The sequence below is a fragment of the Propithecus coquereli genome, unplaced genomic scaffold (assembly GCF_000956105.1).
Source record: "Propithecus coquereli isolate 6110/MARCELLA unplaced genomic scaffold, Pcoq_1.0 Scaffold416, whole genome shotgun sequence".
NCBI classification, from domain to species: Eukaryota; Metazoa; Chordata; class Mammalia; order Primates; family Indriidae; genus Propithecus; species Propithecus coquereli.
This window is the reverse complement of record NW_012149908.1, coordinates 2,077,026-2,104,388: the sequence shown is the minus strand read 5'-3', so window position 1 is coordinate 2,104,388 and position 27,363 is coordinate 2,077,026. Positions and strand designations below refer to the sequence as shown.

At 40.5% G+C, this 27,363-nt stretch overlaps 1 protein-coding gene across 1 annotated transcript; it reads left to right on the top strand.

Annotated features, from left to right (window-relative positions):
• Nucleotides 1-2,614: 2,614 nt before the first annotated feature.
• On the top strand, nt 2,615-24,292 carry TBC1D7 (TBC1 domain family, member 7). The gene is made up of 7 exons (XM_012653160.1): nt 2,615-2,784; nt 4,149-4,229; nt 7,313-7,500; nt 14,121-14,258; nt 21,766-21,911; nt 22,960-23,089; nt 24,097-24,292. The coding sequence occupies exons 1-7, from the start codon at nt 2,673-2,675 to the stop codon at nt 24,181-24,183; spliced, it is 882 nt and encodes a 293-aa protein (XP_012508614.1). The 5' UTR covers nt 2,615-2,672; the 3' UTR covers nt 24,184-24,292.
• Nucleotides 24,293-27,363: the final 3,071 nt, after the last annotated feature.

Genomic DNA, 27,363 nt, shown 5'->3' with positions numbered 1-27,363 from the left:
CCCACTAAACGGGTTTTATTAACCCAATATTATGCAGTTTACTTCCCAACCTGATTCCTAGCATCCCATAAGAGATAGAAGACCCCTTATCTTAACTCAGGCATCCCTTTCTACTGACTCCAGATCTTTAGACAAAGCTTTAATTCTTGCAACCAACCGCCAACTAAAGAATCCCTAAAACCCAACTATGACTTATAAACTTCTGCTTCGAGATATCCTGCCTTTTCAACCAATGTACACTTTCCACGAATTAATTTATGATTTTACCTATAATTCCTGTCCCTATGAATGCATAAAACCAAACTCTAATAAGGCCACCTCAGGCGCAGTTTCTTAAGACCTCTTGAGAACTTGTCCGTCTCCGCACCCCCCACCCCGGGCGTGGTCAGTCGCACACATACATTCGGCTTAGAACAAACCTCTTTAAATTACTTTAGAGTTCGGATTTTTTTTCTTTGACACCCAGGACAAAGTTAGCAGCCTCCAGCTTCCCCACCCGCAGCCCCATCGGCGCACAGCTGGAGCCTCTCCGTGTTCCACTCTAAAGCTTCCCCTCTCCTGCGCCTGCCTTTGAGTCGCTGCCAAAATGCAAGTTGTGGAGGTTGACTCCCTGCTGCAGCAAGATCTGAATAAATAGCCTTTGCTTTTTCCCTTTGGATGGCCTTCACTTATTTCCACCTACCCACGGGGGATTAAAAAAGAAAATAAAAGCAAAGTCCGGGTCCTCCACCAGAGGTAGCTTGAGAAGTACTGCCCCACGCCTTGGCGGTGCCTGCAAGGAGGAACCCCGAGGGCGGGAGAAAGTAGAGCATCCCAGGGGCGCACCACCAGGACTGCGGGGGGTAAGTGGTCACGACATTCTGTAGACCAGGAATGGGTTTGGGGGGAACGATGGGGACCGGTGCTGGGGGCGCGGTGCATGGAAAAAATCAGCCTTGCGGCTGGAGAAACTAGTCCCAGAGCGCGGCCTGCGGTTTCCCAGGTCGGGTTCTCAGCGCCCAAGGCCTTACGGCCCGGGGTGTGGGTGGAGCTTCTGCGCACGCCCTCTGCGCACGCGCTCGCTCGCCCTAGAGCTGACGTCATGTCCGGCGGCTCCTGGGGCAGCGGCGGCCGGGTTTTGTCTCCCCGGCCAGCTGGGCGCAGTAGGGTGTCCTGCGTCCTCCCTCCCGCCTGGAGGAGCCGCCCTCGCGCGGTCGCCCCTCCACGGCGCCCGCCTGCCCGCCGGTCGGTCGGCGCACCGGGCCTGGTTTCTTCTGCCTCCCCCGGACCGCTTAGTCTCGACCCGGGTGTGTTTCCACTGCTAGAGGTGAAGCATACACGATAAGGAGAAGGGGACCTGGGGTCTTGGACCAAGGTGTTTTTACTTTTCCCATCAAGTGGACGCTCATGGGTGGGAGATAGAATTTACAGTATTTCCTCCTGGAGGACTCCTTTGCCATAATGGTGCAATCTGAGTATCTTTAGACGACAGGGACCGTATTGCTGTGCAGATGTTTGGATGCTTTTAAAAAAATTCCCGAAGTCGTTTTGCGTTTTAATGCTTCAAAAAAATTGTTTTTAAACATCTGGTCCTGAAAGCTCAGCGCCCTTAAAAATTCCTTTTCCTGAACGAATCCTAATCTTTACTGTGACTGAATTGGTTCAGAGGATGTCTTTTCAATAAGGAAACAACCCTCCCCTGGTCATTGGGGACGGCTTGGGAATTTTTAATACCTGAGAATTTACTCTCTTTTGCACTGACACTAAGCATTTGTGTGAGGCGGTGCAATAGTACTTTTGGGAAAATGCGTTACATCTTTTCTGTTCTTGAAATGCCATCATCTTTTCTTGATTTTCAGTCAATATTCTAAGGTTATTGTGAAAGAATCTGAGACCACTGAGCTTTTTGAATTCTCATGCCAAATTTTAAATCGTATTCCTGCCTTCAACTGTGTGTTGACACTGTCAACCCGCTATATTCATTACCCTCTTCTGGTTATTATTGAATGCCATTTATCTGTTGTGGGTTTTGAATTTTGACAACTACGTTTGATAGAACTGTGTTTAAAGTGAAAAATAAGTGAAGAACTTGTGGCTTTTTACTTTTATATAACTTAATTTTTCATCTTACAAAATGCCCATTTTAGAAAACACAAAAAAGCAAAAGAAAAAAGAGTATCTGGAGTCCTACTACCTAAAGATAACCATTGCTAACATTTTGGAATATGGTTTTAATTTTTTAATGCATAATTGTAAAAACAAAAAGAATCGTAGTGTATACTGTTTTGTAACCCCCTTTGCATGACATTTTTTTGCATTGCTTCCCATTTCTTTCTCTCTTTTCTTTTCTTTACACATTTATAATGACTACAGAATTCCATTGTGCCTGACACCATCATAAGCAAAGTAGGAATCCTAATGTATAAACCTTGTGGCATCTATTTGAGCAGCTCAGAGGACTTTTGACTTGGTTTTGGGCCAAGGTGCATAGATGAAGTAGTTCTAGAGTTGTGTAAAAGGAGCGATTTAATATTGAGTCCTATAAAGGCAGACGGTTTATTAGGCATATCACATTTATTGAAAAAGCAGAAAAAATCATTGAAAATGTTTCTAATTCTTTATTTTTTGTTTCTAGGCTCACTTTTTCCCACTTCTCTCCCTTTCTCTCTCCCTTTTCCCTCCAAGAATGAAACATGACTGAGGACTCTCAGAGAAACTTTCGTTCAGTATATTACGAGAAAGTGGGGTTTCGTGGAGTTGAAGAAAAGAAATCATTAGAAATTCTCCTGAAAGACGATCGCCTGGGTGAGTTTTATAAGTTTAATTGAGCTCATTGCTTCTCAGTCATCTTGGATGTTCTGGAGTAAATATCACCTTAAGAGACATCCAGAGGTATTTGTTACTTGCTATATTTTTTAGGGTTAGGATGACAGCAGAATGGTATATTTTGAGAAAAGTTACAGATTTTCAAATTTATATTTCACTGAGAGTCAGAAGTTTTTGAAAGGCCTCTTAAGAAGTGAGTAGTATTTTTTATTAAGCCCATATTTTTTTTTCTCTATTTCCAGATGTGTCATTATAGCTTCTTAGTAAACTTGCAATAACTCTGGTCATGATTTTCTTTATGGAAATACTAAGACTGCATTGTATATTGATATTTTAGTTTATTTTAAGCCAGAAAGAGTAAGGTCTGTTGTTAAACAAAGTAATATAAACTGAACCATAGTTTAAAATAATACTTTATTTGCATAGAATGCTTTTAAAGTTTCAAAAACGTTTCCCCCCGATCTTTTTTTTTTTTTTTTTTGAGACGGAGTCTCACTGTGTTGCCCAGGCTAGAGTGAGTGCCGTGGCGTTAGCCTAGCTCATAGCAACCTCAAACTCCTGGGCTCAAGCAATCCTACTGCCTCTGCCTCCCGAGTAGCTGGGACTACGGGCATGCGCCACCATTCCCGGCTAATTTTTTCTATATATTTTTAGTTGTCCAGATAATTTCTTTCTAATTTTAGTAGAGACAGGGTCTCACTCTTGCTCAGGCTGGTCTCGAACTCCTGAGCTCAAACAATCCGCCCGCCTCGGCCTCCCAGAGTGCTAGGATTACAAGCGTGAGCCACCACGCCCGGCCTCCCCCCCCCCCCGATCTTTGATCCTCACTCTATAGTCTATGCTTAGTATGTCTTGTATTATTATTCTCCTTTGGTAAGTAGAGGCATTGAGGATCAGGGAACTAAGTGTAATTTACTGGAAAATGTGGGGATTTGAGGGCTGACTGCCACTTCCTAGCTATTTTGACTTGGTCAAGTCATTTAAGTGCTTTAAGCTTCAGTTTCTGCGTCTTTAGAACAGTAACTACCCAACAGGCTTGCAATGTAGATTAAGTGAAATAAATCCTATAGTAACTACTGCTAATGTTACAGGGAATGTATGTAGAAATGCACGCAAATTCCATATTCTATGTCGTAAAATATTAATTGTTTTTAAATAACTTGGTTGGCAGTATACCTGGGCTACAAATCATATTAGTATTGCCTTTCCTTAGTTTGCTGACCATAAGGTAGACTTCCCCTGAAGAAATGTCTTATCTATACTTTCAGTTTTAAGAAATGAAATGCACTTTTACATACTGTGATCAGCATGAAAAGCTTCTAATTGTTTTTTTCTTTCTCTAGATACTGAGAAACTTTGTACTTTTAGTCAGAGGTTCCCTCTCCCGTCCATGTACCGTGCATTGGTATGGAAGGTGCTTTTAGGTATGAGACCCAGGAGTTGAAAGATTTATCTTCAAAAATATTGAATAAGAGGATCATTTGTCATCTTATCAGTCAGAAAAAAGGAAGATTTGTTTAGGCCCTTTACTGAATATTGGGTCTTCCTCAGGTGACTCAATTTCTGCTCACTTTGAAATCCTTTAAGAAGCTGACTTCAGCAGCAGTTTATTAAGTATTCTCATAGAGGTATTAGTGTATTAATGATAGAAGAGGAAATAACGTATGTTCCTCAGACAAGGTGTGGGAAGAGCATTGGACTGGGAGAAAGGAGAACTGGTCTAGGCTTTGCCATCAGCTGGGTAACCTGGAGGAAGACCCCTCTAGGGCTCATTTTTTGCATGTATAGGATGAGGCTATTGAGCTAAATTACTCCTAGGTTTTAGCCCTAAATTTGTAAGATTTTGTGATTCTCGGTTGTAGAGGTATAACTTCCTAATGAGTGCTATCAGAGTCAAAAAGGAATTGGAGCGTTTTTACTCCCCAGAAGTGTGAATAAATAAATTCCAGTGGCGAGATGGTGGACCTCATTTTCTGAATGAGGAGGAAAACTGATCTTGTTTAGTTTCTATGGAAGAAAAAGTGAGTCAGGTGCCACAGGTAACTGGCAGCATCTCTTTTGAGCCCAAGATTTTTCTTCCCTATCATTACTGAGCCTGTTGAAGCATGTAATGCCAATCCATTACCACCCTCCTTTACCATCTTAAATTTTTTAAAAAGTTAGCTGTAGGATAGTGATGAGGATGAAACTCTATGAGGAATGTGAACTACTACTGCTGTTTTTTGGGCATCCTTGTGTGCCTGTCACTAGGCTGAGAAGTTTACATTAATTATATAGAGTAATCCTAGAATTGCCCCGTGAGGTAGGTATCCATATGCTAATTTTACAGATGGGGAAAAAGACTCTGTGAAGCTAAGTAACTTGCCTAAGGCCTTATAGCCCCTAAGAGGCAGATCTAGGATTTCAGCATTAAGTTGTAGAATTCATTTGAAGGTAGGATAGATTGTGGACCTCATTTTCTTTCCAAAATGTAGTATGTTTCAGGACTTGAGAAGTTTGCAGTTCTGAATCTGATTATGTTTTATAATATGGAGGCACTAAGGGACAACAATCTGTACTAGAAAGCACTGCACAATGGCTGTTTTATTGTGCATCTTGGCATTCCCCGTGCACTTACAATTCAGAGAAGTGTTGACAACTGTTTTAGTTTTTCCCAGGGCATTTTTTTCTTAAATCTTACTGTTTTCAGTAGCCATCAAAATAAATGCCTTCCAGGGATGCATTTTACGTGGTAATGTCAACAGCGTCCATTCCTGCTGGGAAGTACTGTGTCTTATTAATAACTCCAGTGGATTAGCGGGCGATGTGCAGTTGTGCTTTGCGGCACCTCCTGAGTGCTAAGGCCTGTCTGTCTTGTTCATCACCTCTATTTTTCTTACCTTTTTTTTTTTTTTTATCACATAAGTTGTCATTATTTTTTGAGGTAGTTATAAGGCACTGGAAATTTATAGCTGTCACACTGTGTGGTATACAGCCTGACTCTTTTTAGCACAGGTTTTCGATTACTAAGAAATGTCTGCTTCCTGATACCGTTTTAGGTGAATATCAGAAAGGGACTTTTTAGCACCTGCTCTTAGAGAACAGGTTTACAGTTTAACAAGGGAAGCAGTACACTGCCTCTAGTAGTATGATGCAAGTTCAGCCACAGCCATTAAATCTGTATTAGCCCCGATGCAGAAGACACTTCAGTGGTTCCCTTGGCTTTTCTGGAAGCCTGGCGCACAGCCCATAGCTAAGGTGAGTGAGATTTATGTCAGGAAGAAGAACATTTAAGCAAGTGTTGATTCTAAAATTAATGTGGCATCATGTTAGCTAGAGACTTTTGAGCTCATCTGTTGTTTCCCAGGGTGTTCTTTAGAATACTGGATCTGTGGTGTTTTACACCAAAGAGGGATTCATAGTCAAATGTACTAGCTACCACTTACATTAATACTAGTGTAGTGCATGCAGGCACTCTTCTGAGGGCTTTGTGTATATTGATTTGTTTACTCATCACAACAGCTGTGTAAGAGTAGGTTATTATTCCCATTTTTCAGATGGGGAAGGTGACACATAGGGAGATCAGCTAAATTGCTAAAGGTCACCCAGCCTGTTAGTTGTAGAGCTAGAATTGAAACCCAGGACCTTTGCTCCAGAGTCTGTCTGCCTCCACAACCTCATTAAGCTAAATGAGGCTGGAGTAAATAAAGTAAAATGTTTTTCTTTATAGCATAACTTAGAGCCTTGAAAATTCATTATCACCATTTCCCAAATCTATTTGACCATGCTATCCTTTTCTCATGGAGACTCTTGGGGCTAGCATTCTGCAGAGAACATTTAGTGAAATCCTTGTCTCTCCCATTTCCTGCCTCTGTCATCTGAGGAAACTTGTGTCCAGAGAGACTAACATATTTGTGAGAGCCCTGGTATTATCAGCTTTGAGCCTAGAGCCCAGGGTTACTGACAGCCTGTCCAGTGGTCTTTCCACTATGTTTTCTGAAAGCCACTTGTTTGTAAAAACGATGTGACACCATATTTAAATGGATTAATGAGCTTAAAATGTAATAGAAATGTCACGTACAGTGAGTGACTTCATCAGTGAATATTAGAGACTTCTGTGGCCATGAGGATAGGATACTTTGTGAGCAAGTTTTAGCTGTCGGGAAAGAGAAGTAGGGGCCACGTGCAAAGACTAGAGGCCTGAGGCTGACAGCCATAAATTGAGTTAAGCCATTATTATAATTGATGCAGTTATTATCTTGAATGTACATGGCATACTCATTCAAGGGTTTTTGTGATGCCACTTCATTCCTCTTTAATATCAATGATGTATCACCATTCAAATATTGATAGTATTGAACATTTAAGATTGCTTTATAGTAAGCATTTCTAAAAGAGACTCTATGGTAATTAAATATTTGTGTGAATTCTAATCTAATTGTGATGGGCTGTTTCTCACAGGAGTCTCTTTAATAGAGGAGGGATTGATGTTGCAGTTTTTTTGCCGTTTTTTCCCCTGGTTCTCTAGGGATCCTGCCTCCTCACCACGAATCCCATGCCAAGGTGATGACGTATCGGAAGGACCAGTACTCTGATGTGCTTCATGCTCTGAAAGTCATTCGCTTTGTCAGTGATGCCACACCCCAGGTCGAAGTCTATCTCCGGATGTATCAGCTGGAGTCTGGGAAGTTACCTCGAAGTCCCTCTTTTCCACTGGTTAGTGGTCGCTTTTGCTTGACACTTAGCTCACGTCTTGACTGCGCCATCTCGCCGGGCTTTGATTCCATCATGTTTTACTGTAGAAACGTTGGTGACTCTCCATCATCAATGGACTAGAAGCAGTGCGTCTCTACCTGGCATCCATGGCCTGCAGTCTTTTTTTTTTTTTTTAATTTTCCAACTTATTTTTAATTCATACATAATGTTAATAATTGGGTATATTTATGGGTTACAATATGATGTTTTGATCTGTGTATACATTGTAGAATAAGTCAGTCAAGCTAATGACCATAGGCATCACCTCACCAACGTATGTTTTTGTGGTGAGAACATCAAATATCCCTGATTTTACCAACTTTAAAATATACAGTACAACTTTATTTTTAAAATGCAGTTGCCTTGCTTTAGGTTGCCTTTGATGTATCATTTCTGAAAAATCAGTATCTCCCCATTTCAGAGGGGAGTCACCTTTGCATGCCCTTAAGCAAGGATATTGTTGGGGATGTTGTGTTTTTTGTGTTTATTTCGGGTACTTCTTTGTTCTGAGAACTGGGAAGCTAACAATGTTCATTTGAAAAATCCAGTTACTATAACTTTTATTTTGTTTTTATTCTCTTAAAAATAGTGTAATGTTTTTTTGACTTACTTTGAATTTATTTGCTCTTCTTTTTCTGGGTTCCAAAGATCGAAACTTAGATGATTAGTTTTAGATCTTCCATCTTCTCCTATGTACGCATTCAGTGCTATACATTTCCCTCTAAGCTCTCCTTTCTTTGCATCCCACAAATCTTGATAAGTTGTGTTTTCATTTTCATTTAATTTGAAATGTTTTAAAAGTTTCTCTTGAAATTTTAAATGTCTTCTTTGACCCATATGTTATTTAGAAGTGTGTTGCTTAATCCCCGTGCATTCTGGGATTTCCCAGTTATCTTTTGATTTCTAGTTTAATACCACTGTGGTCTAAGAGCTGACATTGTAAGATTTCCATTCTTTGAAACTTGTTACGGTATTTTTTTTTTTTTTTTAGAGATGGGGTCTTGCTGTGTTGCCCAGGCTGGTCTCAAACTCTGGGCCTCAAGTGATCCCTTCACTTCGGCCTCATAAAGGGCCCCTTGCATTCTGACCCAATCTATCTTATTTTTTGTTTTTTAAAAAGTTTAAAAATTTCAAACTTGCAGAAAAGTTGCAAGAATATTACCAAGAATTCCCATGTACCCTTTACCCAGATTTTCCCAATTGTTAACATTTTATGATATTTGCTTTGTCATTTTTCCTATATATGTACACATTTTTTTTTTCTAAAAAAGAATAAGATGCCCCATTACCTCAGATTCTTTCAGTGTATACTTCCTGCAATAAGGACACCCCTGCGGGTAACCACAGAACAGTCATCAAAACCAAGAATATTGATACAATATTAACATCTAATCTGTAGGTTCCATTCAGATTTGATCAGTTGTCCCAATAATGCTCTTTATCACAAATAAATAATCCAAGTTCTAGGTGAGGGTTTGATCCTGGATTAGGTATTGCATTGAGTTATCAGGTTGCTTTAGTCTCCTTTACTCTGGGACCATTCATCTATCTGTTATCTTTCATGCCCTTGACATTTTTGAGGGGTGTTAGTTTTTGTAGAAAGCCTCTCAGTTTAGGTTCTCCTGGTGCTTCCTCCTGATAGGATCCAGGTTATTCATTTTGGGCAGGGGTACCGCATAGGCGATGCTGTGTTCTTCTCAGTGTATCGTATCAGGAGGCACATAGTGTGGATTTGTCCCATAAGAAGTAATGTTAGCTTTGATCACTTGGTGAGGGTGGTGTCTGCTGGGGTTTTCCACTGGAAAGTTATTCTTTTTCCCTTTGTGGGGACACACTTTAAGACTGCTGTGTAAATATTCTATTCCTCATTAAACTTTTACCCATGAGTTTTACCATTTGATGATTTCTAAAAAATTTTTATGTTTTAACTTTTCATTTTTAAATAATCTTGAACATAGAAAAAGGTTGCAGGGCTGGGCACAGTGGCTCACGCCTATAATCCTAGCACTTTGGGAGGCAGAGGTGGGAGGATTGCTTGAGGCCAGGAGTTTGAGACCAGCCTGGGCAACATAATGAGATGCTGTCTCTATAAAAAATAGAAAAACTGGCCGGGCGCGGTGGCTCACACCTGTAATCCTAGCTCTCTGGGAGGCCGAGGCGGGCGGATTATTTGAGCTCAGGGCGAGACCCCGCCTCTACTAAAATTAGAAAGAAATTAATTGGCCAGCTAAAAATACATAGAAAAAATTAGCCGGGCATGGTGGCACATGCCTGTAGTCCCAGCTACTCGGGAGGCTGAGGCAGAAGGATTGCTTGAGCCCAGGAGTTTGAGGTTGCTGTGAGCTAGGCTGACGCCATGGCACTCACTCTAGCCCGGGCAAAAAAGAGTGAGACTCTGTCTCAAAAAAAAAAAAAATAGAAAAACTAGCCATGTGTGGTATAGTATGTGCCTGTAGTCCCAGCTACTTGGGAGGCTGAGGCAGGAGGATCGCTTGAGCCCAGGAGTTCGAGGCTGCAGTGAGCTATGATTGTGCAACTGCACTCCAAGGAAAAAAAAAATAGACAAAATTTGCAAAAATAGTTCAGCATTCCTATCTATTTTCACCCAGCATCCTCAAATGTTACATCTTACTTAACCATAGTATAATGATTAAAACCAGAAAATTAGCCTTGATAGAATACTAAGAACTAATCTTTAGACCTCGTTGGAAATTTGCTGACGTCCCACTGATGCCTTTCTTCTGATCCAGAATCTAATCCCATATCACACGTTACATTTAGTTACTGTGTCTTAGTCTTCTTTAATCTGGAACAGTTCGTCCTTCTTTGTCTTTTATGACCTTGATACTTTTGAAGAGTGCTGGCTAGACAAACCATTTGGGTTTGTCTGATACTTCCTTATTGATTAAAATCTGGTCATGCATTATTGGCAAGAATACCATGGAAGTATGATGCTCATTACTGTTGCTGCTAACTTTGATCACTTGGTTAAGGTGGTGTCTGCTGGGTTTCTCCACTGTTAAGATTACTATTTTCCTCTTTGTGATTAATAAGTAACTTGTGGGGAGGTACTTTGAGACTTATAAATATCCATCCACTAATGACTCTTGCCTGAAACAATTTTTTACTATGCTAGTTGCCAAGTGGTGATTTTCTAACTCCTTCATTCCTTCTGCATTTGTTACTTGGCATTCTTCTGTAAGGAAGAGTTTTCCCTTCTCGCTCATTTATTGATTTATATCAGTATGAGTCTATGGATTTCTTTTTTATTCAGTGGCCTATAATTCATTACTACCATTATTTCTTTTGATGTACAGATTGTTCCAGATTTGGCCAATGGGGGCCCCTTCCAGGTGATGCCTGTGTCTTTTTGACAAGTTCCTATCATTTTGAATGTTTTTCTAACTTTCTGGCACAAGATGGTTCAGGCTCATCCTGCACTTTCCGTACTGCAGCCCTGGAATCAGCCATTTATTTTTGGAATGGAGCGTGGTTTCTAGAACCCAGAACCGGGCACTAGATATGCTCATTGTTCACGGGCTGTCATTACCTCTAGGTTCTCTTGGCAGGTAGAGCTGGGAAATATATGTATGTATACGTACACATCTGTATATGTTTATGTATCGATTTATCTCTGTGTACTGTAAACCCTGAGTTCACACTAATTACTCCAGTTCCAATCCGGTATCCCAAGTTCATTCTAGCCTACACCCTTTCCACATTTACAGTTCCCTTCTCTGTCAGTTGTAAATGTAAAAAGGCTCCCGTTATCCTCAGTCCATTCACTTCTTTGCTCATTCCTGTGTGTAACCAGCACTGCCAGCCATCTCTGGCCTGGTCCTGCAGGCCCACCTGGTCTCCTTGTGGTCCCAGGCCACGGCTCAGCCCTGACCTCTCTTCATCTTCAGCTTCCCTCGGCCTTAGCTTCCTCCTCTGCCTCAGCCCCCAGGCCTCAAGCTGCTTTTTTAACTTCATCATTAGCAAACTCCTCACTCTAGTTACTTGGACTACTTATTGCTTGTAAGGGGAAAAAAGGGGGACAAGGAGGAGGTCAGGCAAAGAAACAATTATAGCTCTCGGGCTTTGGACATTTTATTGCAATTCTCTCTAGATATTTTAATAAAGGTTTTATTTGGTTAAAACAGTGAATTGTTCAAACATGGATTTGCTTGAAAACTTTGCTATTCTACAAAATTATTTTATTGCACATTTGGCATTAACTTATTCTTTTGTGTTTTTGTTTCTTTAAGTTAATGATGTGGTACCCATGGACCTTCAAGAGAACTTACAGATAATAAAGGCCATCCGCTTTTGTTAAGTCTATCAAGAGAGAGAAGGTCCCTAAAAAATAATTGGAATAATTTAAACAATCCCCTTTAAATTTCGCTTATCATTGGCAAAGTGAAGTTAAACAAGTTCTTAAATTACGTGTTAAATTAGGTTGGATAATCTGTTGGTTCAGGAAATCTAAATGGTAGGTGATAGCTTCCGCCTTACCCCCGACCCAGTGTGTTCATGCTCTAAGGCAGACACCTTTACTGCAGTGTCGGGCAGACATGCTGTCTGGGTGTTTGCTTGGGCTCTGCCACTGCGTGTCTGCCCAGTCACCAAGTCCCATTGTATTAGTTTGTTTTCAGTTGTTTATGACAGAATATCTGAAACTGGGCAATTTATAAAGAAAAAGATTTATTTCATAAGATTCTGGAGGCTGAGAAGTACAAGGTCAAGGGGGCTGCATCTGGTAAGAGCCTTCTTGCTGGTGGGGACTCTCTACAGCTGTGCTCCCCAGTCCCTGGGCCGAGGACCGGTACTGGCCTGTGGCCTGTTAGCAACCAGGCCGCACAGCGGGAGGTGAGCAGCGGGCAGGCGAGCGAAGCTTCATCTGTGCTTAAAGCCGTTCCCCATCGCTCGCATCACTGTCTGAGCTCCGCCTCCTGTCAGCTCAGCGGCAGCATTAGAGTCTGCATTATAGTGAGTCATATAATTATTTCATCATATATTACAGTGTGATAATAATAGAAATAAAGCGCACAATAAATGTAAGGCACTTGAATCATCTCGAAACCACCCCCACCCCTGTCTGTAGAAAAATTGTCTTCCATGAAACTGGTCCCTGGTGCCAAAAAGGTTGGGGACTGCTGCTCTGTGGAATCCCGAGGTGTTGGAGGGCATCACATGTCAAGGGGCGCAAGCGTGCTAACATGCCAGCTCAGGTCTCTCTTTCTCTCCTACAAAGCCATTAGTTCCCCTCCCATGATAGCTCATTAATCCATTAACCCATTAATCCATGAGTGGATTAATCCATTCATGAAGACAGAGCCCTCATGACCAAATCACCTATTAAAGGCCCCACCTCTCGATACTGCCACACTGAGGATTAAATTTCCATGAGTTTTGGAGGAGATAAGCATTCACACCATAGCACCCACTTAGCCTCAGATTTTTTTTTATCTGTTAATAAGAGTGTGTGGCAGTGCTCGGCACAGGGCCAGGAAGGTAGAGGCTGAAGGACAGGGTCCTCTTCCCTTGACCTGTCAGAGTGGCCCAGAGCAGTCAGTGACATGCCACATTCAGGGACACTGAGCACACTGTCCAGTACTGTGTGGGAGTCCAAGTAAAGAGACTTTACTTTCCCTTTTCTTCCTACGTTTCTTATTTTCTGTCCTTCTCTGATACATTAATAAAATGCTTAGAGAAATTTACTTTCTGCGATTCTAACTCTGTTATTCTTGACATTTCATAGAATATATTATTAATATAAATAACAAGTTGAAAGAAGGCCTGAGAATGAAATACTTTTTATTACAATAGGAATTTTGAATTCACTTGAGACTTTTTAGGGGAATAGAAAAATACTTCTTAAGTTTGTTTCTTTTTAACATTAAGATCTTTCAGCTATTAAATTGTAGTTGAAAATGTAAATCATTTTGTATGTGATATGGTGTTTCAAAACAAAATAGATTTTCAGATAAGGTTCCAGTTTACATAAGATTTTTCTGTTGAAATTTGTTCGAGGGTTTACTTTCACATTCTTAGTATTGACACAAGGTTTGAGAGATGCCATTCTTTTGATTCCTTAAATTCTGATTCTAGGGACATTTTAACTTTTTAGGTGCTAAAGAATAGAACAGCATTCTAACGGTATGCATGAATGCTTTGAAATTTGGAGTCCTTCAGTATTTGCAAATTACAATACTGACAAATGTCACCAATTACTGTTTATTATGTCCTTTTGAAAGAAATTCTCATCTAGCCCTGAGGATATTTTTGGGTAGCGAGAGTCAGTGCCTTTGCTTGTGATTTATGTTGGCTCTCTGATGGGCTGCATGTTAGAAGTTAGAGAGTCTCTGCGTGGTCAGCCTGAAACCTAGTCATCCATAGGCAACACTGATTCTAGTTACTCATCCTTATCTCTCCCTTGCTCTCCTCTTTAGTGAGGGACTCTGTGCCTTTTGATCTCACTTTGATTTATTAATACAGCCTTTGCAAAATTTAGGGGGCAAGATTTCATTTTTTATTGAAGAAATATGTATTCCTCTCTTCTACAGCATTCATCTTGAGATTTATTATTAATCTTTCAGGAGCCAGAAGATGAAGTATTTCTTGCCATTGCTAAAGCCATGGAAGAGATGGTGGAAGATTGTGTTGACTGTTACTGGATCATCCGATGCTTTGTGAACCAATTAAATACCAAGTACCGGGATTTTTTACCCCAGCTGGTGAGGGATTGTAGTTTTTTTGGTTTTTTTTTTTTTTTTTTGGCTATTGGGGAGTGAGCAGTGGTATTGTGGGTCTTCAGGGAATACTCTTGCCTCTTGGTGCTGCACCAATTATGAGTGGACCCTCTATAGTAGAGCTCCATGAATGTTTTCTGTAAAAGGCCACATAGTAAATATTTCCTGCTTGTTGGGCCAGGTGATCTCTATTGCAGCCACTCAGCTCTGCTGTTGCAGCACAAAGGCAACCATTGACAATGCGCAATAGGATGGCCATGGCTGGATTCGCAGTGCTGCAGGCCAGTTTGCCGGCTCTGTTCTATAGTATTCCTTATCCTGGTCTAGAGTCCACTGGCTCTATCTAGAATTATCCCTCTGTGTTAGTTAAGGTTTAAGTTTGCATATAATGGAAAGCCCAAATAACAGAAACTTTGTTTTCTCCCATATAACCAGAAGCCAGAAGGTAAGGCAGTCCAGAGCTGGTGCTGCAGCGCCATGGTGTGGACAGTGCTCCAGACTCCTGTCATTTTGCTCCGGTATTCTTAGGCATGATCCTTCCTCTCATGCTCGCAAGGTGGCTGTTGGATCAACAGCCATGACATTTGTGTTCTGGGCGGGAGGGAAAGGAAGGGCAGAGGTAGAAGCGATGGAGTAAAGGGGACAAGCCAGTCAAGTCTGTCACCCTTTAGCAGGCTTTCCTTCTGCATGCACAGCTGAGCGTCGAACAACACAGGGGTTAGGGGTACCCATCTCTTACGTAGTCAAAAGTCCTCATATAACTTTTGACTCTCCTAAAACTTTACTAATAGCTTACTGTTGACTGGAAGCCTTACCAGTGATGCAAAAGTTGATTAACACGTATTTCATATGTTATATATAATATTAAATATATACTATTTTCTTAAAGTAAGCTAGAGAAAAGAAAATGTCTTTAAGAAAATCATAAGGAAGAGAAAATATATTTTCTGTTCATTAAGTGGACGTGGATCATCATAAAGATCTTCCACCTTGACGTCTTCACGTTGAGTAGACTGAGGAGGAGGAGGAAGAAGAGGGGTTGGTCTTCCTGTCTCAGGGTGGCAGAGGCGGAAGAAAATCCACATTTAAGTGGACCTACATAGTTCAAACCTGTGTTGTTCAAGGGTCAACTGTGTATTAGTGGCCAGGACTGTGTCACCTGGTCACCCCATCTGTAGTGGAGGCTGGAAGGCTTTTTTTTTTTAAAGCCTGGCACATTGTGATCTGCTATTAAAGCAGGGATTCTGTAAGTGAAGAAGGAAGGACACATGGATTTGAGGCAGGCAGCCGCTGTCTCTGCCATGCCCTGGCTTGGAAATCCAGAGAACTGAATGGCACTTCATAGCATAAGCCAGTCTTCCTTTGCCATTCTCTTTTTTTCCAGTTTTTTCCCTTATCTCATTTATAACAATGAATCTGTCTTTTTTCTTAAATTATTGAGTTGTTTCATTTGAAAATTCTACTGAAAGTGGTAACTGGTACAGGGTGCAGGGTCAGATGGGGGGCAGTGGTGACGGTTGGCTGCGCGCTGAGGATCACTGCTCTGCCCATGACAGTTACCAATAGGGCAATGGGCAAGACCCTTCAGCTTCATAAAAGAACACCTACGAGAGTAGTTTTTATATATTTCAAATAAATAAAATTTGATTTTTAGGGCCGGGCGCGGTGGCTCACGCCTGTAATCCTAGCTCTCTGGGAGGCCGAGGCGGGTGGATTGTTTGAGCTCAGGAGTTCGAGACCACCCTGAGCAAGAGCGAGACCCCGTCTCTACTAAAATTAGAAAGAAATTAATTGGACAACTAAAAATATATAGAAAAAATTAGCCGGGCATGGTGGTGTGTGCCTGTAGTCCCAGCTACTCGGGAGGCTGAGGCAGGAGGATCGCTTGAGCCCAGGAGTTTGAGGTTGCTGTGAGCTAGGCTGACACCACGGCACTCACTCTAGCCTGGGCAACACAGTGAGACTCTGTCTCAAAAAAAAAAAAAAAATTTGATTTTTAGGATTCTGAAATTTAATCCACTTAGTTAATTTCAATAAAAATAATTTAAGCATGGAAATATAGAACATAATGTTAGCTGCCTAATTAAATCAGGAGATCTCAATTTTACCATAATTTAATTAGCTTTTCTTATTGGAGTGAGTCAGTAGCATTTTGATAGTTTATGCTATGTTTGAAAAATTCATTCTTTATTCTTGGTAAAATAAGTAATAGATGAATACATTCTCAAAAGAAATGAAGCATCCAGATGAATCCATGTTTCCCTAGATCTGTATCAACCCCCCCAATCCTCCCAACCCCCTCTTTCTAAGAAATAAACATTCTCATCAGCTTGGTGTGCATTCTCCTCAATTCTTTTTACGTTTATATGTAAAATGATTTTTTAAAAACACATAAATAATATCAAACTATACATATAGCCCTACAGTTCTGTTTTTGTTTTTGTTTTTACCTTAATGTCTTGGAGAACTTTAGGTTGGGGTTCTTTTTAAAATTTACTCATAGTATTTTCCTGTTACGAATTTGCCATATTTAACAGATCCATACCAACAGTAAACATGTCTTTGTATGTGTTCCTTGTGTGTGTGTGTGTGTGTGTGTATATATATGTGTGTGTGTGTGTATTTTTCTAGGGTTGGTACCTATAAGGAATTGCTCAAATGAAGGAGAGACATATTTAAAATCAATTTATTTACTTATTTTTACATATTTAAAATTTAAACTACCAGGTTGCTCATCCAAAGGCCATATCAATTTATGTTCCCACCAGATTATGAAATTTCCTGTTTTCCACCCCATTGCCAATGCTTGATAGTATCACTCTCTTAAATTTTTGTCCGTCTGATAGTGAAAGTGGTATCTCATCTTACTTTCCATATCCTCAATTTCTAGTGAAATTGAACAGCTTTGCATGTCTATTATTTTGTTGGTTTTTTTCTTTGTTAAGAGTTACTGATATACAGCCATTCCTCGGTATCCATGGAGAGGGTTGGTTCCAGGATCCCCAGAGATATCAAAATTCATGCATGCTCACGTCCTTTATGTAAAATGGTATAGTATTTGCATATAACCTATGCACATTTTCCCATCTACTTTAAATTATCTCTAGGTTACATATAATTCCTAATACATTGTAAATGCTGTGTAAATAGTCGTTATACTGTACTGTTTAGAAAATAATGACAAGAAAGAAAAGTCTGTGCATGTTCAGTACAGACGCAACCCCCATTTTTTTTCCAGAATATTTTTGATCCATAGTTTGTTGAATCCATGCATACGAAACCCATGGATATGGAGGGCTGACTGTATTCAGAATATTTATCCTTATCTGTTATGTATGTTGAAGATACTTTCTTCCTGTTTGTTGTACAAAGATTTTAAGTTTTGATAAAATGGGATTTGGCAACACTTTCCTTTTGCTTTTTATTGTATCTCACTTAGTTAATGACCCCTTTCCAACTCCAGGATTTTTTAGAAAAATGTTTTTTTTTTTCTGTTTTCTCCTTTTTAAAATGTTTAAACATTTAAAGTTTAGCCTTTTAATTTGTCAGGGATTTATCTTTGTGATTGGCATCAAGCACACATTGGATTTCACTCCTTTGTACGTACCTGTGATGCCACAACTTCTACCAGCTCACCACTATCCTTCCTCTTCCTCTTTCCCCCTGTGGTGAACGTGTTATTGAGAACGTACTTCATGTCAGGCAGTGCTGAATTTGTTTTATTAGTGGGCTACTTCAATTAAGCATATTATTTCTGTTTTTACAGATGAAGAAACTGAAGCACAGAGAAGTTAAGTAAGCCCAAGGTCACGTAGTTACTAATAGTAAGCAGTAGAACTACCACTGCATTATTCTGTTAGTTCATTTTTTTCACAGATTCCAACTGCCACATTACCATGTACTGGATTTCCCATACATATTTGTATCTCTTTCTGCACTCTTTTTTCCATTGAGGTATTTGTCTATTCCTGGGCCAGTATCACATGATTTATTTAATACAGCTTTCTAGTATACTTTGATAGCTGGTAGGAAAAATTCTCGTTTATTGTTCTTTTTCAAAAATGCCTGGGCTATCCTTAAACTTTCCTTTTTTCTTTTTAGAAATGAATTAAGTATCAACATGATATTTAATGTCCCTTAAATCTTAATTTCCTCATCTGTAAAAAAGGGATTTAGTTTACTATGTACATTAGAGTGCCTAGCACATAGTTTTGGAATGGTTATGAAGTTTTCAAAAACATTCTTCAGAATACATAAGAAAAATTAAATTTTCTTTGTGGTGGTGTTTAATTTAGACATCAAGTAATTTGCTTAAACTTTTCTCTTTAGTTAAACCTTAAAATTTTTTATTATTGTTGTATATATAATTGTTGTGGATCTCTTTTTCCTAGCTCGTTAAAGTAGAATTTCTATAATCTTGTCTGTCATCTTTTCATATTTTTGTGGTTTGACCAAATAAATTTGTTATCTCAAAGTGTAAGTTGCTTTATAGTTCTAGGGAAAAGTGCATGCGATGGGCAATGATAAGCTTCAAAAGAAGATGAGGGTACCTCTGAGGGCTGATGTATTAATTACGCTGTAGTCCTCTGATTCCTAGGATTGGATCATAGCTTCCTTCCTTACCAGCTTTTCAAAATTCTGCTTTTTGACGTGGCCTGTTATTGCCAAGGAGGATAGAGGCCAACTTCAATTGTGTGGCATGTGAGACTTCTGGGGAACCTGTGGCCTTGGGGCCACATATGGCCTTCTGGGTCCTTGAGTGCGGCCTTTCGACTGAATCCAAATTTTACGTAAGAAACCCTTTTCATAATAAAGGGATTTGTCCTGTGAAGTTTGGATTCGGTAGAGGCGCTGCACTTGGGGATCTGGAGGGCCACATGTGGCCTTGAGGCTGCAGGTCCTCCACCCCTGAAAGTCGTTAAAGTGAGCTTGCTTTCATTGCTGTTGCTAAAAAATTTTAAAGCTATCCTAAAGAGATGTTTTTTTGTTAATAAGCACTATTAGCAGCCGCTTCCTAAGTTTAATATGAATTCTTCTCAGGGTGGTTAAGTCCCTTTTTTGTCAGGTTTTGCCTTCTGTTGATGAGATATGCTTTATTTTCTCTATAAAGTAAGAATTTGAGGTGATGGAAATATTGAAAATAACCTAAATGTTTAGCAGTAAAATGTAATTGTGGTTATAATAAATCATGTCTACCATTTGCTGAGTATGAAAAATGTTAGGCAATGCAAATGTTATCTCCTTCCATTAAAAAACATAAATACGTACATATTTGAATTCACCGTCTTTCTTAGATTAAGCCGTAGCATACAATACACATTTTTTCCCACCTTGCTGTATTTGCCTGATGTGTGCTGGAGATCATGCCATGGTAGTATATAGAGATGTTCCTTATTCATTTTCATGGCTGCATACTACTTTATTGTGTATATTCTTACACCGTTTTCTTAGAGTAGTATCTTAGAGTAGTATGAATATAGTTTGTTCAACCTGTCTTCTATTCTTGGCCATTGCGGTGTTTCCAGTCTTTAGCTATTGTACATGGTGTTAGAGATGAACAGCTTTGTGTATACATCTTTTCATATGTTTGCCAGTATATTTTTTGGGATGGATTTTCTAGAAATAGATTGGCTGGATTGAAGGGTAAATGCATATATAATTTTGCTAGATATTGCCAAAATCTCTTTCATATAGCTCTTACTCTTTTGCATCCTCCTGCCCAATAGATCATATCTCTTCAGCCTTGCCAACATGGTATGTTGTTAGCCTTTTGGATTTTTACCATTCTGATAGGTAGGAAATGATACCTCAATGTAGTTTTAGATTACAGTTATTTTATTATTATCACGTGAGCAGGGTTTAGCATCTTTTCATATGGGTAAGACTCATGTGCATTTTTTTTTCTATAGAGTTCTTGGCTTTCTTTGCTAGTTTTAGAAGCTATCTTTATTTAGGGATATTAACCCTTTAAGGTTATTAACCAGGAAAATGCCCACAATTTGTTGAGTGCAAAAAGCAAAATACTAAGTTGTGTATTCAGTATGAATCCAACTAATAAAAGACAGGAAAGTGTGTGTGTGTGTATGCAGGAAAACAAATGGATGTGTACAGCCTAAATATTACCGGTAATTATCATTGGGTAGTGTGATTATAAGCGATCTTTGTATCTTCTTCATTCTTTTCTGTATTTTTAAGATTTCTTATAATGGTATATTATAAACCAGAAAAAGATATTTAGAAAAAATTAGTAAGACATTGACAAAAAGATGTACATTGAGCGATTATCAAGATGTCGATTAATGTATTTCAAAGCTTCATATTAATTCACAATATTCATTTACTCAACAGTTATACATTGAATGCTTACTATGCCAAGTAATGTTCTAGGTACTGGAGAACTAGTGAACAAAGCAGATATGATCCCTGCCCTCAAGGAGTTTATAGTCTGATAAAGGAAAACGACAGATAGTTTTAAAATATTCACTCATCTATATGTTGTTTATTATTTGTACTGACATTTGGATGAAATTTTCTTTGCTGAGACATATATAAAAGTGTGTGTGTGTGTTCAATCTTGTTACTTCATGAAAAAAGTACACGCATTTCATTGGCAGAACCAACCAAAACTCTAGAATAAGGTTCAAGAGGTGAAAGGATAGGAGCCTTTTGGCAACTTGTACTTTGGAGAAATGCTCTTGGTTTAGGAGGTTGTATGCAGTGTTCTTGAGAAGCTCCAGGAACTGTTGAGCAGGATGGGGAAGTTGAATAAACAGAAAAAAAGTTAGAGATCCCTGAAAAAGACAGGGGGAAACTGGACCAGAATTAGTATGTGGAGCCCTCTTTGTCTGGCTAACTCCTGTCCATTCTTCAGAGGTCAGTTCAAATGTCGCCCTACTGAGAAAATGTTTCTAGGTCCTAAAGCCCAGGTTTGGCACTGTGCATGGTGCTGCTCCATACGGGGCAGTGTGTGTGTGGTCAGTGACTGGTCAGCCCCTGTTCATCACTGTCTCTTTGTCTCGTTCTTCCTAATGCCCTCTCCTCACTCTAATCCCACTCTGTTTCCTTGGTCTTAGCCTTCCTCTTTCCCCTTTGTATATAATCTTCTGCTCTACACCAACCATAATATAATAGGTCTTTCTTAGCTCCTCAGAACAATTGAATTTTGCTTGAGACTTTTGCCTTAGGCTGTTGAATCTGGTTAGTGCAGTTAGTATTAGGGCGACTAACTGTTCCGTTTTGCCTGAGACTTTCCCACTTTTAGCTTTGAAAGAGTCTTGTGTCCTGGGAAACCCCTCAGTCCTGGACAGTTTGTTACTTCAGTTAGCACTAACCCAGGAAACTGCTGTCTCACAAGTGACTTGGATGATTCTGAAATTTTGTTTGCTAGCACTTCCTTGCATTCAGCATGTAAATTTTTTTCATCATGGGCTATAATACCAGATGATGTTATGTCATAGGAAATGAATAATTTCTCTTCCTGTTTCATCTTTAGCCAAAGGCTTTTGAACAGTACTTGAATCTGGAAGATAGCAGACTGCTGAGTCATCTGAAGACGTGTTCTGCAGTGTCTAAACTTCCTTATGATCTCTGGTTTAAGAGGTGCTTCGCAGGATGTTTGCCTGAATCCAGTTTACAGAGGCAAGTATTTCTCTGGAAGACATAGTGAAGGCTTGGAGTTAGAGAAGAATCCTGGCTTTCCATGTGGTGATCCCTCAGAATGTAAATTTGCTTTAGAACAATAGAGTAATTTGAAGCTAAATTCTCCAGCAGCTCCCGTAATAGCACATGATTCTGCTTATTATTGAATATACAATTAGAAAAATTGAAGGCCTTCAGTGTGTCATATGCTGTATGTAATCACATCTGAAACAATCTCCAGGAGTTTATATAAGCATAATTTCCTCTTTCCTGGAAATGTGGTAGACTCTAATCTGGCAGAAATCTTGGTATGTCTTAGTTTCATCGTGACATCTCTAAAGGATCTGAACACAGACAGAGATTGAAGATTCAAACTTAGCTCCTGCCATCAGGGGCAGACTGTGTGATGGGTACTTCCGAGTCCCTACCTTGCCAAGATTTTATGATGTAGTTGAGAAAAAAGGCAATACACAGAGAACATTATAAGATAATACATAACTAAGTGTATAGAGTATAATACCAACTTTTAAGAGATGTAGGAATTATCAGAATAATTATTTTAGAGTGGAGCAGATCAATAACTGGCTCCTTAAGCCCTTAGAAAAGCTTAAGGAATCTGTCCCCAGAATCACTGGCAATGAAATTGAATTTATGTCATTTCATATGCTTCTTTCGTTGTCCCTGAGTATATCATGATTATATTAGCATCGTAGCATATTAGTAAAACACAAACTTTGGTTTAGGACTTCCTTTTTCTTCCCCCCAGAATGTCCGGTTTGTACCTTGGAGGAATGTGCATTTGGTAGATAGCTAGCAGAGCAGCAATTTTTAGTGAACTTTCCTTTTTCCTTCTAAAGCTGATTGTGTCTAGAATAGATTGCAAATGGCATATCTATTTTATTGTTGTTTTTCATGATTATTTCACAATAGTTCTTTGAAGCTTATACATAAAATAGCAGCAATTTGATTTTATTTTGTAATTTGAGATGTCTGGGTAAACATAAATTTCAAGCTCGTGTAATTTGATTATATCTCCTTATTTTTGTAGGGTTTGGGATAAAGTTGTAAGTGGATCCTGTAAGATCCTAGTTTTTGTAGCTGTAGAAATTTTATTAACCTTTAAAATAAAAGTAATGGCACTGAACAGCGCAGAGAAGATAACAAAGTTTCTGGAAAATGTAAGTGTGCTCTGTTTGATTTGATTTTGAATCTAGAAATGAAATCATCTTAGCAAGTTAGATTTTCCTATTTCAGATAAATAATATAGTATATTTTTACATCATAAGAAACATTTTTTTCCTCTGGAAAAATTTGGCTTAAAGTTGGCGTGTGGATTATAGTTTGAGGGATGATGATCTGAGACCCTTGCGTTAGTGTGCCCACTTAGGACCGCAGTCTTACCCTCTGTGTGACTACCAGCAAGCATGTCAGGAAGAAGAGGTGAGATCTGTCACTTTAGGATGAGTAATTTCTGTCAGTGCAAAAAAGGAATCCTGATGTTTTGGAGGATTTTGCAAGCCCTTTCGTTTCACTTACTGTCTCCGACGTAATCCCAGTTGGCTTTGTTCATGTGCTTGAGTATTAACTTAGTGTGTGTTGAAAAAGCCCTAAAAGAAATCAACTTTTCCCTCCCTATGTATTGTAGAGTACCCTTTACCAGGCAAGAAGTAGAATTAAAGAGACTTGTGCCTGAATGATTTTCACAAGATCCCAAATCTATTCTTTTTATTAATAGTCAGTATTAACATTTGAACAGTGGCCTGGTAAATAATAAGTATTAAGTGAATGTGTGTTGAATAAATGAATCATCATCATTATAATAATGAGTGGCTAACAGTGCCAGGCCTGTGCTAAGTACTCTTCGTGGGTTATCTCATGTTAGCCTGTTAACAGCTCCATGAAGTTAGGCTATCATTTCCCCCATTTTAGAGATGGGGATCTGAAACCCAGGTAACTTAGTTAACCTGCCCAGGGACACACAATTGGGGGGTAGTACAGAATTTGAATCCAGGCAATCTGACACCAGAGCTCCTTTCTATGTTCTGGGTGGCATGTGAAACAAGGCTTTTATGCTATCACCTTCTGAAAACTCCCATGGAAATAAGTCCTGTGCCACAGTGAATGAGGGAAGATACTGAAGTTGTAAACACTGAAATTTCACAAAGACTCATTTGCTTGTTCACAGATTCCCCAGGACAGCTCGGATGCGATTGTGAGCAAGGCCATCGACTTGTGGCACAAACACTGTGGGACCCCGGTCCATTCAGCCTGAATGCTCCCCACCGTTGTGAACAGTCTGCCAGGCCCACCCTGAGCATGTTGTTCTTGGGCACATGATGTACTAAACTGATTGAAAATAGCCGTCTTGCTTTGGTGCTCAAAGTGTAATTTTTTTCCAGTAAAATTATTTAATTGAAATACTTGGTGGTATTGTGTTGTAGAGCATCTTTTGGTTATACAGAAATGCAGAATTCATCTCTGAATAGCAATTTTCATCATAGCTAACTGCAACCTCAAAGTCCTGGGCTCACGTGATCCTCCTGCCTCAGCCTCCCTAGTAGCTGGGACTACAGGTGCACCACCATTCCCAGCTAATTTTTCTATTTTTTTTGCAGAGATGATGTCTCACTATGTTGTCCAGGCTGGTCTTGAACTCCTGGCCTCAAGGGATCTTCCCGCCTCAGTCTCCCAAAGTGCTGGGATTACACAGTGAATCACTGTGCCGGGCCCTGAATAGCATATTAAAGGGTGATTAGAAAATAACTCCAAGTTTTTAAAGCAGTTGCGTCAGGGTGGGTGGGTGCGTTAACAAGCAGTGCATAACTAAGCCCGCCCTGCCTCTCTCTAATTAGCACCAAGCTAGTTCCTTTCTAAGGTCTATTTCTGGAATGAGAGCAACTTCCTTTTGTTGACACCTCAGATCTAGCTTTTGTTGATGCAGTACTTGTTTAAATCTAAGCTGACTGCCTTTGAGACTTCTTCTTGCTAAATAGGCTTTTAAAAAGTCCTCACATTTTTTTCGTCTTTGTGCCAGTTGGAATGAAACCACGATTGAACAAAGTGTGCCTAAACTTGCCTACTAAGAGAGAGCACTTGTTTGATATTTTGCTGCACTCGTGCTTTTTCTGATGGGTCATCAGAGGTCGGGTGGACTTCAGGGAGCGTTCTGCCCCCTACAGAAGGAGCGGCGGAAATGGCTGGTGAAGGTTAATAGCCAGTGACCTCAGGGCCATATCGTGCCACATAATGGCCACTCTTCAGTGGACAGTTGCCAGCTTTGAGATGCAAGTGAAACGGGGCCCTTTGTTTCAGACTAGTTCCGCCTTCAGACCTGCGAGATCCTGAGTGGTGACTTGGATTCTCCACCCCCTAAAAGAGGAGGGGGATGATGAAATTGTGGAGTTATAATTCTGAGAATTCATTCCCTCCTAAATGTGTAAAATACCTGTCGAGAAAGAGTTCAGAGAAAGCTGAGTTGTGGAAACCAGCTGCTACTTCCGAACACTGTCATATCCAAGAGGACTTAATTTTTTAAAGCAAAAATACACTCCAAAGAAAAACCTCTTAAAGCAAAACTGCTGCCTACCGTTAATACTTTGAAAAATGACTTGCTGCCAGCTATTTTATTCAGTGATTGCCCCTGTCCCTGAAGAACTTGCAATCCAGTTAGGGATATAAGAAAAAGCACACGCTAAGGAATTCCTGCCCCCAGTGCCTGCTCTCCAGTGATCTTGAGGGATGTGTGGAATTGACGGAGAAGCCATAAAATAAAAATAATGTTACATCTGTTCAGTATATGAGCCACATACGATTTGTACAAAATTTTTGTAAAATAGAGATGATAAAGTCAAGTGATATTAGTAAATGCCAACTCCAGAAAGGGAAAAAAGAGAATTAGCAATCTCTCCACAAGAAGATCATTTCTAGGTCTGTGCTCCTGCTAATTCATCCCTCAAAGCTGAGAGGAGACCAGCGTGCCGGAGAGCAAGTGTGGAAGGCACCACCAGGCGGGAGCCCTGGGGCTGGGGAGGAGTAAGGCTTGGAAGTTCCTCTTACTTACTTCACCATTTTGGCTGGGGGCCAGCCGATCTGAAGTGGGAGACAGTTACTGTACTGCTAAGGGATCTAAAAATAAATTTTCTGCAAGTGTGTTCTGTCAAACCCAGTTTGGTAAAACCTTTCTGGCTCTAGCGTGTGGGGTGGGGATTTGACCAAGTCAATCTGATACCATCAAGAGTTTTCCTTGTTAGAAAACTAATCAGCAGAAGGATATTTTTAAGGCCCACTGTGAGGACAGTGACAGAGGGTCCAGTTTCATTTTCATAATCAGATTTCGTATCAGAATACGCTCGTATTCCCTTGCTTCAAAACATTTTGTCGGGGCACTGCAGAATTTTTCTATGTTAAAACCCAAGGTTCCTGCCACAAAACTGTTGGGGCTAAAATGTGGGATCCTCCCTCTCCCTTGGAAAACTGGAATTTAACTTGATTAAATTTAGTTTCTACTCTTTCCCTTCTAGAGATTCTTCTTAAACACCGAAGGGAGAAGCTCTGAATCCTCTTGACTAGTAGACAGCAGGGCCAGGGAAGCTGGAGCGTGTGGCTGTGGTGTGTGTGTGTGTGTGTCTGTGGTGTGTGCGCGTGCTTTGAGGGGGTGCCTTTTGCCTGATGACGTGGAATTGCCAGATTGTGCGTACACAGGCTTGTGTGCATCAAGGCCCTTTTCAGGAAATGGGGTCTGGGCTCACAGGAATGAAGCACTTTGTTAATGGAAAGTTTGCTTGAAAATCACGGGGCATCTCTCAAGTCACACGATGAAAGAGCTCCGAAGGCCTCCTTGCTCTGTGGCTCTGGGTGGCAGACGCACCTGCCCCGTCTTGAATTGCCTAAGTCCTCTGTCATGTGGTCGTCACCTCCCCACTGTGACTCAAGGTTTCTGTTGTTTTCTCTCTCAAAGCGAAGAAGCTGGAGGGAAGTCAGTGGGGATGAGGAGGGTAAACGTAGAGCTTCGACGCCCAGGACCAGCTCAGACCCTAAGACTCGTCTCTTCTTGCGCAAGTGCCCCAGAGACAGCGGCTGCGGAGCTCTGAGGCCGCGAGCAGCAGAGGGGTGCCCCGGGGTCTCCAGCCACGGCAGCCTTTCGGGAGCCTCGCGGGCGGGAGGTGGTGTGTGGGCAGAGGCGGCATCTGGCTCTGCACTGGCATCTGCCAGTGGTCACGGGGGAAGCAGCTTCTGTCTTCAGTTGGGTGTTTTGGGTTTGGAAGGCCAAAGGACGCTCTCCTCTGCCCTTGACGGAGGGAGGGGAGCGTGGGAATTTCTGTATCCGGAGTTGGTGGCGTTCCCTCTGGTGGTTGAAACAAAGAGCCGTTTCTCCTGGAGCCTCTGTGCCAAATGAAACTGCTTGTGGCGCTTCGCTGCCTAGGTCAGCTGTTGCTTATCCAGAGTTGGCGCC